A 12,669-nucleotide genomic window follows, 5' to 3' on the forward strand; every position below is an offset into this window, starting at 1 on the left:
GATTTTTGATCGACCAGTTCCCTTCATCTTCTTTTTTCCAGACAAGCACAAGTCTTACCACATCAAGGACGAGCAACTGTCGCGCGACGGTTTCAAGAAGTTCATGAAATCAGAGGCCTGCCCGTTCGATCAGTGCCGATTCTCGCGGGTCTGCAACCACATCCACTGCATACGACCCCATTGCAGCTACGTTCTCCACTCTTCCGGCCAGCTCTTCTCGCACAAGCGGAAACACGAGCGCCACGAGTCCGAGCTGGCTTACCGGAAGTACAAACAGGTCAGTGGTACGGTGGGTGGCATGCGTCCATCGGGGTCATGGGCGCCGGACGAATTGAGCGCTCAGAGTTTGTCCTTAAGCCTGAACGGTGAGAGCTCCAACGAAGGGAGAGGCTCTCCATCGTATTACTCCTTGGAAGACTCCTTCCAGAGTGGCAGTGACCTCGCCATGGACCTCACCGCCCCGACCACCGCCATTACAGCCAGCGGAAGTTCCGTTAGTCTCGATCAACAGCAGCACCAACAGCAGCATCAGCAAGCCCAACAACTCACCGCCGCCGAATTGGCCTACCTAGTGCCAGCCAGTTCGGAATGTGCGTGCAACGCCGGCCGGGAGCACCATCATTGTGGGCTGGACCGCTGCGGCGCTACCTTGAAGGATCCCCGTGAAGTCCGAGAGCATCTGAAGGAGCACGAGACGCAGGAGCGCATAACGGACGCTTTCTTCGAGGAGGGCGGCTGCGATGACAGCTGTCCGTACGCAGACAAGGAGAAGCATTATCACTGCAATTGGGAGAACTGTCGGGAGGTGATACTCTCTACGGACAAGCCGTTCCGCAGGCTGCAGCATTACAAGATCCACGAGTACAGTCGACAGTTGAACCTCTCTTGTTCCTCGCACACTCTCTCGTCCGACGTCACGCTGACCCACCTGACGAACATCGACGCGATGTTCAGGCGGAAACGCGGCAGACCGCCGAAAAATCGGGTGATCGAGATCTGGTCGGGTGGCGACCCCGCCACGCACACCCACGACTCGCCACAGGCGATCTTCACGAGCTTCAAACTGCCGAAACCGCAAACGCCCAGTCTGACGCCGGTAAATTCGCTGCTGGAAGAACGCGAGGGCAGCGTGTCGCCTTCGAACAGTCTGGGCGAACCTGAGGGATTCGCCACGTACAATGCTGAGGGGTGCCCAGAAACGGCGTGCGTTCTCAGATTAACCAAACACCACCACTGCTCGCAACTACGCTGCCATTTCTCCACCGACCGGCCGGACCAGTTGCTGATGCACAGCAAGGACTTCCACGACAACGTCGACATACCGCCGGGTTTCGCCTTCTACGACAAGATGGTCGACTGCCGGCTGGCCGGCTGCCACAGCAATCGCGTGAATCGGCACTTTCACTGCACTAGACCGAATTGCGGCTACTCTTTCGTCAGGTACTCGACGATGGCGTTGCACGAGAAGCAACACTCCGGTCATAGCGAGTCCTGCACCCAGGAGTCGACTAATCAGGAGTGTCAGACGCAACCGCAATCGCTGGTCCAAGAGGCGAAGCCCAGAATTCAGGTGAAGAACACCGCCGAGCTGATCGAGAAGCCCGACGAGATCCTATCGGCGAGTGATCAAGACAACAGGACGATGATCGACGACAAGGAGTCTGAGCTCGCGAGTCCCGACAGCGGTAAGACCACCGGTAAGTACCGGAAACGAGGACACGAGTTCTCTCTCTCTCTCTCTCTCTCTCTCTCTCTCTCTCTCTCTCTCTCTCTCTCTCTCTCTCTCTCTCTCTCTCTCTCTCTCTCTCTCTCTCTCTCTCTCTCTCTCTCTCTCTCTCTCTCTCTCTCTCTCTCTCTCTCTCTCTCTCTCTCTCTCTCTCTCTCTGTGCACCACCATAGTGTTAGCCCATAGACGAGTTTTGTTTGGTAGTGATTTACTCTTCTTCCTCTTTTTTTTTTTTTTTTGTTCGAGAAACACGACAGAGATTCTCTCCATCACTCGAATATACATACATTATGCATGCCCCCTCTGCACGTAGTCGCAGCCCCGTTCACACCCTCTTGTCACCACCTCGCATTCGTTGTTTCAAGTAGAACACTCCTCGCTATCCCTCGCACGACATCAGTCGTGCATTGTTCGTCTCCCGCGAGACTGACTGTCCGTTTAAACGTTCCATTTTCCCGATGTATATATTGTACACACGGTGGTTGTATATTCTCATAGTGGGAGGTATATTTGAAGTGTTGGTTGTTTGGTTGATTGTTGCTAGTGGTGAGGGCGGCTGGCACCTATTATCCGGTCAGCGGACCGCCGAGCGAACCCGCACTTCCGGGCGTCGTGCTATCCATGCGAGCTTCCGTGCACCAAGGTTCGTGTCTTTTGAACCAAGTTTTGTGCTTTTGAGAGTGTTTCCGTGTTAGTACACGTCCAGGACTAGGTCTCCTTCGTTTCTTTCGCATTTGTCGCGTTTCACGCGAGGACACGCACGGATTGCCGGGATACAGATGAATCTATAACGTTGCAGAACCATCATCGGTCATGCCTTCGATGAGCTCTGCCTCACCGCACACCCTCTACGGGCCAGAGCAGAGCTGCAGCAGGCCGTTCTGCAAGCTGAAGCGCAAGAATCACTACCACTGCAACGCGTGCAATCAGGCCTTCTCCGAGCTGGACCGTCTGGTCGCGCATATAGCGAAACACTCGACCGGCGCCATCCTCAGCCAACAGCAGCACGACGTGGTCAGTCCGTCGCCGAATCAGCTGCAGCACGATTACATCGCCCAGCTGTCGCAGAAACACGACTTTATGTCGCAGAACGCTCAGATGGCGCAGAATATACAGAACTTCCAGAGCCAGATGCAACGGCAGATGCAGCAGACTCTCGGCCAGATCGGCCAACAGTCGTTGTCCCAGTCGAAGGACATCAAGTTGGAGAAACCGAGATGCGGCACCGACATCGGCGTGCAGAACGTGCCGAATGTCAAGCGAGAGCCGCCTGAGACCGTTCGGGACGACGGCAACAATTCCGTGGTGGACAGCCACGAGAACGGCCAACTGCCGCAGCAGCCGCCGATACCGCCCAATGTGCAGCAACCGTCGGTGCCGAGCAGCTTCGAGCTCGATCTCAGCCACGGCTTCCACTTTCCCAGCCCTGCCGTGATGGCAGCCGCTATGAACCAGCAGATAGCCCTGATGAATCAGGCTCTACCGCCGTTTCTTCAGCACGGCGGCATGTACGCCGGCGGACCCGGCTTGATGTTCGCGCCCGGCTTGCCGCCTACAAACTTTCTTCCGCCCGCGAGGGACGAGAATCCCCTGGCGTCACTGGCGGCTAATCTCAATCTGAACAAGAGATCTCTCTCACCGCCGGACGCTAATTCGCCGGAAGCGAAGAAACAAAGACTCCATCACTCCATGCGGATGCTGAAGGACGAGCCTGTGCCGGAGGGATATGTCAGGTTGGTATCAGGCCATTGCGACAACGAAGAACGAGAGAACGGGCGAATTGATTTCGTTTCATTTGGACGGTCACGGTGGATTTTACAGGTTCAGGTTCAACGAAGACTGCAGGTACCCTCATTGCGGCTACAGAGAGCACCAGACACACTTCCACTGCATGCGCCAAGACTGCGGCTACTCCTTCTGCGACAAGACCCGCTTCGTTCAGCACACCGCGAGGCACGAGCGGCTGGACACGCTGATGGGTGGTGACTTTCAGCAGTATCGGGCCAACGTACCCTGCGGACGGGCTCAGTGCGCGTACACGTCGTCGCTTGGCTCGATGCAGAACAAGGCGTCGCACTTTCATTGTCTAAAGTGCGACTTCGTCTGCACGGACACGAACAAGGTGGTCGCACATCGGCGACAACACGCCAAGCTGGACAGCATCGCCGCGGCGGGTTTCCAGAAGTTCACGCCCAGTCAACCGTGCGGTGGTGTCCAGTGCCAACACTCTGGCAAGCAGACGCACTACCATTGCTTGCAGTGTCAATACGCGGTGCTGGGCCTGGCGCAGATGTCGGCGCACAAGTATCGACACATGGACACTTAACGATCTCCCCGTGCAAGTCCTGGCGCAGCAGGCTCGAATAAAGCATTACCTTGGTCCCTGTAGACATTCCCCCGAGAGAATGGCGCGGCCGCCTTCCCCTGAGTAGGTGTTGAAACAAGCGGAACCGGTAGTAGGTAGAGGAAGGAAAGAAGGAAGGAAGGAAGGAACCGGAGGCTAGTCAGCGACTTCGTCTCAGCTCGGTGATCGACAATTGTTCCGCGAGAAAGGAGGTCGAACAGTCGTCCGCGAAACTCCGGAAGGGGCCAATAAAGGCAAATTCCTAGTCCCTATAGACATTCCCCGAGAGAGAGAGAGAGAGAGAGAGAGAGAGAGAGAGAGAGAGGGGGGGAGAGAGAGAGAGAGGAGAGAGAGGGAGAGAAAAAGAAAAAAGGAAGAAAAGAAGAGATCGCTCGAGTGCCTCGATCGAGCGTCGTTCATGTGTGGACGATTCGCGATAACCGGTAGGGGGCTAGTCAGTAACATTTACCTTCGGGATAAGTACTAAAAAATGGGTCGAGGACTTTGAGTCAAGGTACGCCTGCGATCCGCGGCTACATCGAGGAAACAACGTTGAAGCGACTCGATCTCTATGTATTTAGGGTCTAAAGAACTTTGAATCGACGATAAGAAATCAAGTTACGGTCGTAATCTGTCGTGAGCAGTCTTTCCAGGGAGGTTTCCCGAAATGAACTCGAATGTGAGCCAAATTAAACCTGTACAAGCTTCACATATATTCACACACATACATACACACATATAAAACACACACACACACACACACACACACAGTCGAATCTCAGAGAAGAATTTGACCGATGCCTTGGGAACCGGGAACCAACGAAGGACGTGAACAGAACGTGACGTAGCACCTAAGACAATAATACGAAAATAAGCCTATCGCATAGTTTTAGCACGAGAAAAAGACAAACTATATAATATTTAATAGGAGAGAAAAGAGAAAGAAAAGAACCCCGTGTACATTTTCCTTCGTTAGCATCATCCTGTGTACCCTCTGCTCAGTGAGAGTAGACCTCTTACGACCATCTAAATCGTAGAATAGTCTCATGCGTTATTGATGAGAGAAAAAAAAAGAGCGGCGAGCACGAAAAGGGTAATCGACACGAAAAATAACGGCAGATTGACACGATCCGACGGGGGATCCGTTTTCCACAGGTCGTGAAACACAGCGGACGTAAATCGACGTAAACATCAATCGCGTCTTTCGCTTTGCCGCTGGCAGCGGCGGAATAAGGGGAACATATCGTTTAGACCGCGGTCTGTAAAAACATCTCGTTGCATCATCATGTCGGCGACGTTGCGCAATCGATAACGAGGAGACTCCCGCAATAACTAGGAAATATTTTCAGACGCTGGCGCTGGCTATTTTTCGCAGCTTTGGTCCTCTTATCTTCCGGGTGGACTTTTTTTTCCTTTCTTCGAAATAGTCGTTTCGCGCAGACTTTTTTTTCCGTTGGAAGCCGGCACTCCGTGAGAGATTTCACGATGAGACTTTCTAACGCGACGCAAAGCTCGTCCAGCTGCAGCTGCGGTTATCTCTAATGACGCAAATGCAATTGTTACCGCGCGCATGGTGTAAACAAGATCTCTTTTCTGTCCCAACGCTATTCGCGTCCTCGTGATAACTGATCTGCCTTAACGCGTCCATGATCATTCGTTTAGGAAGTTCCATCGTGGAACCTCACGATCTTCCGCGCTCGGTCCACGCGTTCGTTCCAGCAGTCCCAAACTGTCTATTGGAGTCGATGTAACTGAGAAGAACTTGATCGCGCAATGACGGACAATGGTCCGTCGCGATGTCGAACACTCCGAGCAGAAGGAAAGAAATTGGTTTTTTTTAAGATGAGTCGCAAATTGGAGGAGGGTACACGATGAGATTTTGGAGGTTACACAAGCAGTATTGATAAAGCGAGAATTAATTGCTAGTTTACGGAGTCCAAGATACAAGAGCGGAAGACAACACGCGGAGGGACGGAACATCGAGCGATAAACACGAGATTGGAGAGAAAAGAGATTGGAAGATACTAAGCCGGATATGTGCGACCATAGGGTATATTCGAAATGTGCACCGAACAGAAGAGCGGCCGTCGCTGGTCGATATAAAAAAATACAAAACCGTTCAATATGTGTGTGTATAGTATATATATATATATATATATATATATATATATATGTATTGTGATTGTGGTGCGAGTCGTTCGAGGGAGAAGTAGATCTCCCGCGCTTCTCTATTCCTAGAGCGTGCTCAACGGTGGTTACGATATCCCCTGTCCGCTTTCATTCGACACGCAGCGTTCATCATCGCGCGAAGTCTCGCCGGGCCGAGAGAGTAGTTTCGCCTCCCTTTTACAGATTTGTTTCATCTTACAGACGACGGGACGGAAGAAATCCGCGTAGAAGATCGCGCGATGACATTGCCTTGCCTTTATCTTCAGAGTTTTCGCGAGATATATGAGGATTCGTTTGCGCTGCAGGCAAACAAATGAAACGATAAGGAATATCCGGGGAAGTTCACGCACGTGATTCTCGCCACGAATCATTGCAGAACGCAGGATACGCGTATTTTTCCCTCGGGGTAGATAATTAGACGTGCCGCACACGGGAGACGTTACAACGCGACTGCTCGACGGGAGGACGCGCTGTGGTGCCTTTAGGATTTTCTCCGAACTTTCGTAGGGCCGTGCCTTAGCGACATAACGTACAAAACAGACTCGGCGCGCAGGAGGTTACTTGTAATCGCAACGTAGTGACGGAAAGAATGAACCCAACCGGCTCGACGCCATCAAATCAGTCATGTGCAAACATCGTTAGACTTACGGACAATAGTCACACACACACACACACAGTCCGATCTGGTATTTGAAGATCGCCTTCGGTTACATCTTGAGCACGCGACTGCTCCCAAGATGCAAAAGTGCATGATATGAAATGGAGATTCTGAAATATCTGACACCTTTTAATCGTAATGTTTCCTGTCAACGACTGTTCAATCAGCAAAACACAAATGTTTTCGTCACTTAACGATCACGCCGCGCGCAGCCGACAACAATGCTTTAAAGTGAATTTCATCTCAAATACAAGATCGCACTGAACGACTACAACCGCATATCGTGCTCGTCAACTGGCAGCCACGATCGAATTTCGAATGCGCAATGTCTCGATTGCGGTCGATCGTGTGTAAAGGAACGAAACAACAGGAGACTGAGTTGTTTGAAAACCGAGGATAATGAACTTCTGTCTATGTTTAGCATTATCGATTCCACATTATCGAACGGTGAGGTTCTTGGACGAGATTTTGTTCTGGTTCGCTTTAGCCGGCCGATCGGGAAACGGATTCGCGGATTGTAGCGATTGGAAGACATTAGTGCCTTAAAGATTACTGTATGTCGAACTAGGTGAAACGCCACCGAGCACAGTCTCTCCGAGATTTAGATGACCGTTTTAACGTTTCTAGAATTTTTTACGGAACACCTACGACTCGCTCGAGAGGAATCGTTTAATTCGCGCAACTCACCATCGTCGAGAACTTTACCGACGCGCTTCGCGCGTGCAAAATTAGAAGAAGGAGAGTGTCGCACATATATAACTTATAGTCCGCATGAAGTTCCTCAGAATCGCGGTAGACTTTGTTTGCGCGATTAATGATTAATGAGAGAGAAATGCAGACGTCGACGACTCGTTGCCGACGAGAATAACTCGTCGCATGCATGTGTATCCGCCGCTAGCACGCGACTTGGTAATGATTCCGACGGAAAATTGGAAAAAAGTCTCACAATGTTGCATCAGGCGGTTGCATAAACCGGATGGACTTCAGCATCGCGAGAGAAAGATTTACAATTTATAACATTATCATAACCCGAACTCGTCTCCGCTCTCTTAATTAAGATAGTCGACGGCGACTTTCTGCCACTGTCTCGCATCGTGGCAAGCGATAATAGTCGTCGGTCGAATGCTCTAATTTACGTCGTAGATATAGGTCAGTCGTGATTTCGAAGCCGTAAAGCGACACCGTTTGTCTGGCCAAACACACGCGTAACGATCTTATCAGAGAGATATTCATATCCGGCAACAGATGCGAGTGATACCTTAGATAGAAGAGCAAAAATCTCGCGACATGTTTCACATATCGAAACTGGCCCGTTAATTGTCCCGACTACTGTGAAATGTAAAGGAGAAGTCGCGCTTCATCGTCGAAAATATGTCCTCCTCCAGCACGAGGAGCGCCGATTGCGTGTATTAATGCGGCAATAACTGTGAAGTAAAAAATTATAAGACGCTGTGTACAAAAATGGACATTTTGAGTAATATAAGGAAAGGAATTATTTATTTTAATAGGACGTGTCTCATCCACTGTGACCCGTAGTCGTGGAAGGGAAGAAAAGAGGAAGGAAAGTAAACGGAGATTGGTGAAACTTTGAAAGCAGCGATAAACACGAGCAACGAAGCTCGCCAAGAAGCTCGGCAAATTGTCACGTTTGGAGATTACTTGGTCCTTACGATTTTCCACTTCACAGTACCGATAACCAGAGAGATAGCCGAGCGACACCGATTTACGATTACGAAGGAACCTACACGAAGGACCGATCGTAATCCTAATCAAAGTCGTTCGGTCGATCGAACGAATCCTTCGGATCAGCGCGAGTCGGAGGATCCAGAGACTACATAGACGCGTTCTTAATAGTTTCTTTTTTTTTTTTTTTTTTTTTCTTAAATATTACAATAGTAGCATTCCATAGCGAGTCGATAGTCATCGATCCTGTCCACGTCGACGGTGCGTCGTCTCTGCGCGACGATTTGTCAAAAATCGCGGAGAAAGCTCGCCAGTCTCGGTATCGCGTGTCGCGCTGGCGACGTAACGCGATATCGAAGCGGATACCAACCCCGGAGAGCGCAGAGTGCGAAAAGAGGAAAGGAAGAATAGAAAAGGAAGAAAGAGAGGAGAACATACGCGAAGCCGAAGATATCGTTCGCATCGGGAACGTGGAGAGGCTTGTAGAGCCCAGCCATTAAACGAGTGCCATAAAACCACGTTGTAAAAGTCGAAGTACATTTTTACTATTGTTAAGTCGAGAGACACTTGCGGGACTACGGAGGACTAGGCATGGTCGATATAGACAAATCTGTATAATATTTATTTAGTGTTTAATCGACGGCGGGATGTGTGGGCAGGCGGGGCAAACGAAGAGAGAACGAAGGGAGAACGAGGAGATCGAGGAGAATTCGCTCGCTCGAAATGTAATCGCGAGAAGTGAATTCTGCTGGAACGTGAGGGGAACGTCCGGAAGTGAGAAGTGACGAGAGTTATCAGCAACGATATTTGATGGTTGCCTTATAAATGTCGAAAAGCCCTTTATTATATATATAATATATGTAATTTATGAAAATTATATATATTATTATATGATATGTGAGATATGTGTGTGTATATATATATATATATATATATATATATATACATATACATATACATATACATATACATATATATACATATGTGGTTATCGTCCGAAAATGACGAAAGCAAAACGAGAGCGAAGCGAGGGAGTTGTATACCAGTAGAACGTACTGTTATTCGAAGAAGCTAGAGAGATTCTATCGTATGTGGTCATTAGTATTAAAATATCTGCTGTACGGATCCAAGAGACAGAGAAGAAACTATTATATATATAATTTTATCTATTATTATTAATATTATTATCTTCTATTATTATTTTATTATTATTATTATTATTATTATTATTATATTATTATTATTATTATATTATATTAATGATTATCGAACATCTTATGTAGCTGTGATTTTGCTTTTGAAAAGTAAAAATTAAAAATATTTATAGCAACTGAGAGACGATCTCTGCGTTTGTACATTTTCCACTCGGCCGCTCCCTTAAATCCGCGCCGCTCGTCGGGCGTTCACGATTCACGCATGATAATGCTTCGATTTTTGCAAAACAGAACCAAAGAGAGAAAGAGAGAAAGAGAGCGCTACCTATTGTGAATACGATAAAAAAGATCAGTATCGTCGGTGTACGTCGTTGGCTCGTAAACTCGATCGTTTCTTCGGCATTTCAGCGAAGTAATGAGAATCCAGTATCCAGTCGCGTCGTGTTCGCGTCGTGTTCGCGGCGAACGTTTGCACATTTGGTCTCATTAAAAATTCGCCTAATCCGTCAGAAGACACACACACACACACACACACACACACACACACACACGCGGTGTCGTCAGAAAACACCGCGTAAAGCGATAACTCGTTGTCGGGCGCAAACGATTCGTCATATTTGTACAGTTGCACGAGAGCTCTTGGCAAAGAGAGTGCACATATTGATAAAAACTCCCAACAGCGCCCGGAATGCATAACGCGAGGCACGTACGTGCATATCAGGCAACGATGGACTCTGGCTGGAGGGAACCACCTCAATTCCAAATATCTCGTTTGTTTCACACTTTCGGCGATGTAACGTGCTTGTGAGACACGTTTAATTGCAATGAGAGATAGCATAGTTATTGAGTCGAAATTCGTACGAAAAAACGCTGCGTCTTCAGACGCAGCGTTTTGTCATACGCATGCATATAATTGTGCCATAATTATCAAGTTTCGAGAGAGAGAGAGAGAGAGAGAGAGAGAGAGAGAGAGAGAGAGAGAGAGAGAGAGAGAGAGAGAGAGAGAGAGAGAGAGAGAGAGAGAGAGAGAGAGCGATTTAATATTCCCAAATAGCACGATACATATGAAGCTTGGGAAAAAATGAAAATACCAGAGGTTTTCTGATTCACGTAAGTTGTATGTAATTTTCATGCGTATGCAAGTACGCGGGATTCAAGTCACGGGTAACAGTTCGGGCTCAACGAGCCGTAACTTCACGGCAAAGCAGCCGCAGTTGTTTTTCAGTTTTCCAATTACGTCGCTTGCGGTTGCGCCGCACTTTTCACGTGTAAACCCTCCGTTTACTCTCATAGCCGGCCATTTGAGTCAATCAAAACGCACGCATAGCGAGAAATGACCGCTCGGCGAGCCGATCCGGAGAGAAGGAGAAGAAACGCAACGGACGGTAAGCAGAAAAGGAAAAAACAGTTGTTCGCAATGCATGTGTTACCGCGTGCGCACGTGTGTCTCGTGTGGCAGACGTTCGTTGTCCTTAACTTGCCATCGACTTCTCAGTCGCGCACAGGCGCGCAACTTTATGTTTTCACCGCTTCACCGCGTTCACTGCGCGTTGGGCTGTATAGCTCATTTGGACTTTAAATTCCAGATACGAAAGAGAACTTTGTTCAATTTCGACTGTTTACATTTGTGATTACTCTCTCTCTCTCTCTCTCTCTCTCTCTCTCTCTCTCTCTCTCTCTCTCTCTCTCTCTCTCTCTCTCTGTGCTCGAGACAAATTATTTGTTTATTAGACATTTGCACTGAATTGATAAAAGAAAAAGAGAGAAAAAGAGAAAGAGAGAGAGAGAGAGAGAGAGAGAGAGAGAGAGAGAGAGAGTTTCTTCAAGTTTTTCGATCAAAATAACAGGCGAAAGTCCAAAAGAATTTTTTTCAACAAATTGTCCGAGGTTACCGATTTATCTGTCTGAGCATCTTCTTCTCGTAAATATCAAGCAAATTCACCAGAGTTTCTTGCGACCGATCCTTTGCTTCTCTCTGGAGATAAAGACACCAGCGGCGCGTGTTATGAATCGCATCGTTGCAAAAAGATTTATTTCCCCAATAAATTATATATATTCGTCTTCGTGGCATTAGTGCTAAGTACCAGCACGGTAACTTGAAGTAAAATTGTCGGAAAAACGTGAGCGTACTGGCCGTTGCTGCCCCACCTGCTGAAGAACTTGACCTAAACATATGTTGCGGATGAGCAAGAGTGTGGTCCGTGCACGTGATCGCTCCGTGATCGACGTTACCATTGGCGGAGGCGAGGGATTCAGACACGTGCTACAAACATGACCTTATCGTCCCTTATCACGGCATGTATACAGGAGAAACCGCGTCTCTCGGACTCGTTAGATTTTATTTCTACCGGAACATTTACGTACATATAATAATTTGCCAGAGCTTATCGGTGTCGTTGCATAAACTCCAATTGAAGTAATTTTAAGAAATTCATTAATGTTTATGCGAGAAGAGAGGTATAACACGAATATCATCCAATGTTAGATCCAATGTCACGATTATATTATACACGACAAAGTAAAATTAGATATGCTCGACTATGTGGCCTATGTCGATTATGTTGTTTTATGTTCGGAACGAAAATGTCAATTCTTCTTCGTTAAATGATTCATTTTCAGGGGGGAAGTTTCCTTCGTCGTACAAAGCGTTGCTCTGTTCTGCATTTATGTGTATATACGGCGTTATGAAGCAGGCAGGTTGAACTCGTCATGAGCGACGGATTATCAACCGCTTGACGCTGATGGAATACATCCGGTTATAATTGACACAGCACGTGACAAACACGACAACAAATTATGATATAAATTTGACTTTCGATCCTCGGTCATGCACAGAGCGGAGCTTGTGATTCCAAACAGCAGCCGAGAAAAAAAGACCAGCGTGACAAGCGCGAAAAAGCTCGCCGCGGTTGGCTGTCTACGCGGGACTTGTGCA

The 12,669-nt window shown here is 48.3% G+C and overlaps 1 protein-coding gene across 2 annotated transcripts in view; it reads left to right on the forward strand.

The window, feature by feature from the left end:
* The window catches only part of LOC105188716 (zinc finger protein castor homolog 1), an 84,097-nt gene extending 79,690 nt beyond the window's left edge, over positions 1-4,407 (forward strand). The window contains exons 8-11 of one of the 2 annotated variants that reach the window (XM_019843947.2): positions 42-1,697; positions 2,271-2,369; positions 2,526-3,459; positions 3,548-4,407. In XM_019843947.2, the coding sequence (XP_019699506.1) occupies positions 42-1,697; positions 2,271-2,369; positions 2,526-3,459; positions 3,548-4,052 (3,194 nt within the window). In that variant the 3' untranslated portion in view covers positions 4,053-4,407. The remainder of the gene's footprint in view (positions 1-41; positions 1,698-2,270; positions 2,370-2,525; positions 3,460-3,547) is intronic. The other variant, XM_025300844.1, reaches the window with a different exon arrangement.
* Positions 4,408-12,669: the final 8,262 nt, after the last annotated feature.

Source organism: Harpegnathos saltator, unplaced genomic scaffold, assembly GCF_003227715.2.
Source record: "Harpegnathos saltator strain DR-91 unplaced genomic scaffold, Hsal_v8.6 scaffold384, whole genome shotgun sequence".
NCBI classification, from domain to species: domain Eukaryota; kingdom Metazoa; phylum Arthropoda; class Insecta; order Hymenoptera; family Formicidae; genus Harpegnathos; species Harpegnathos saltator.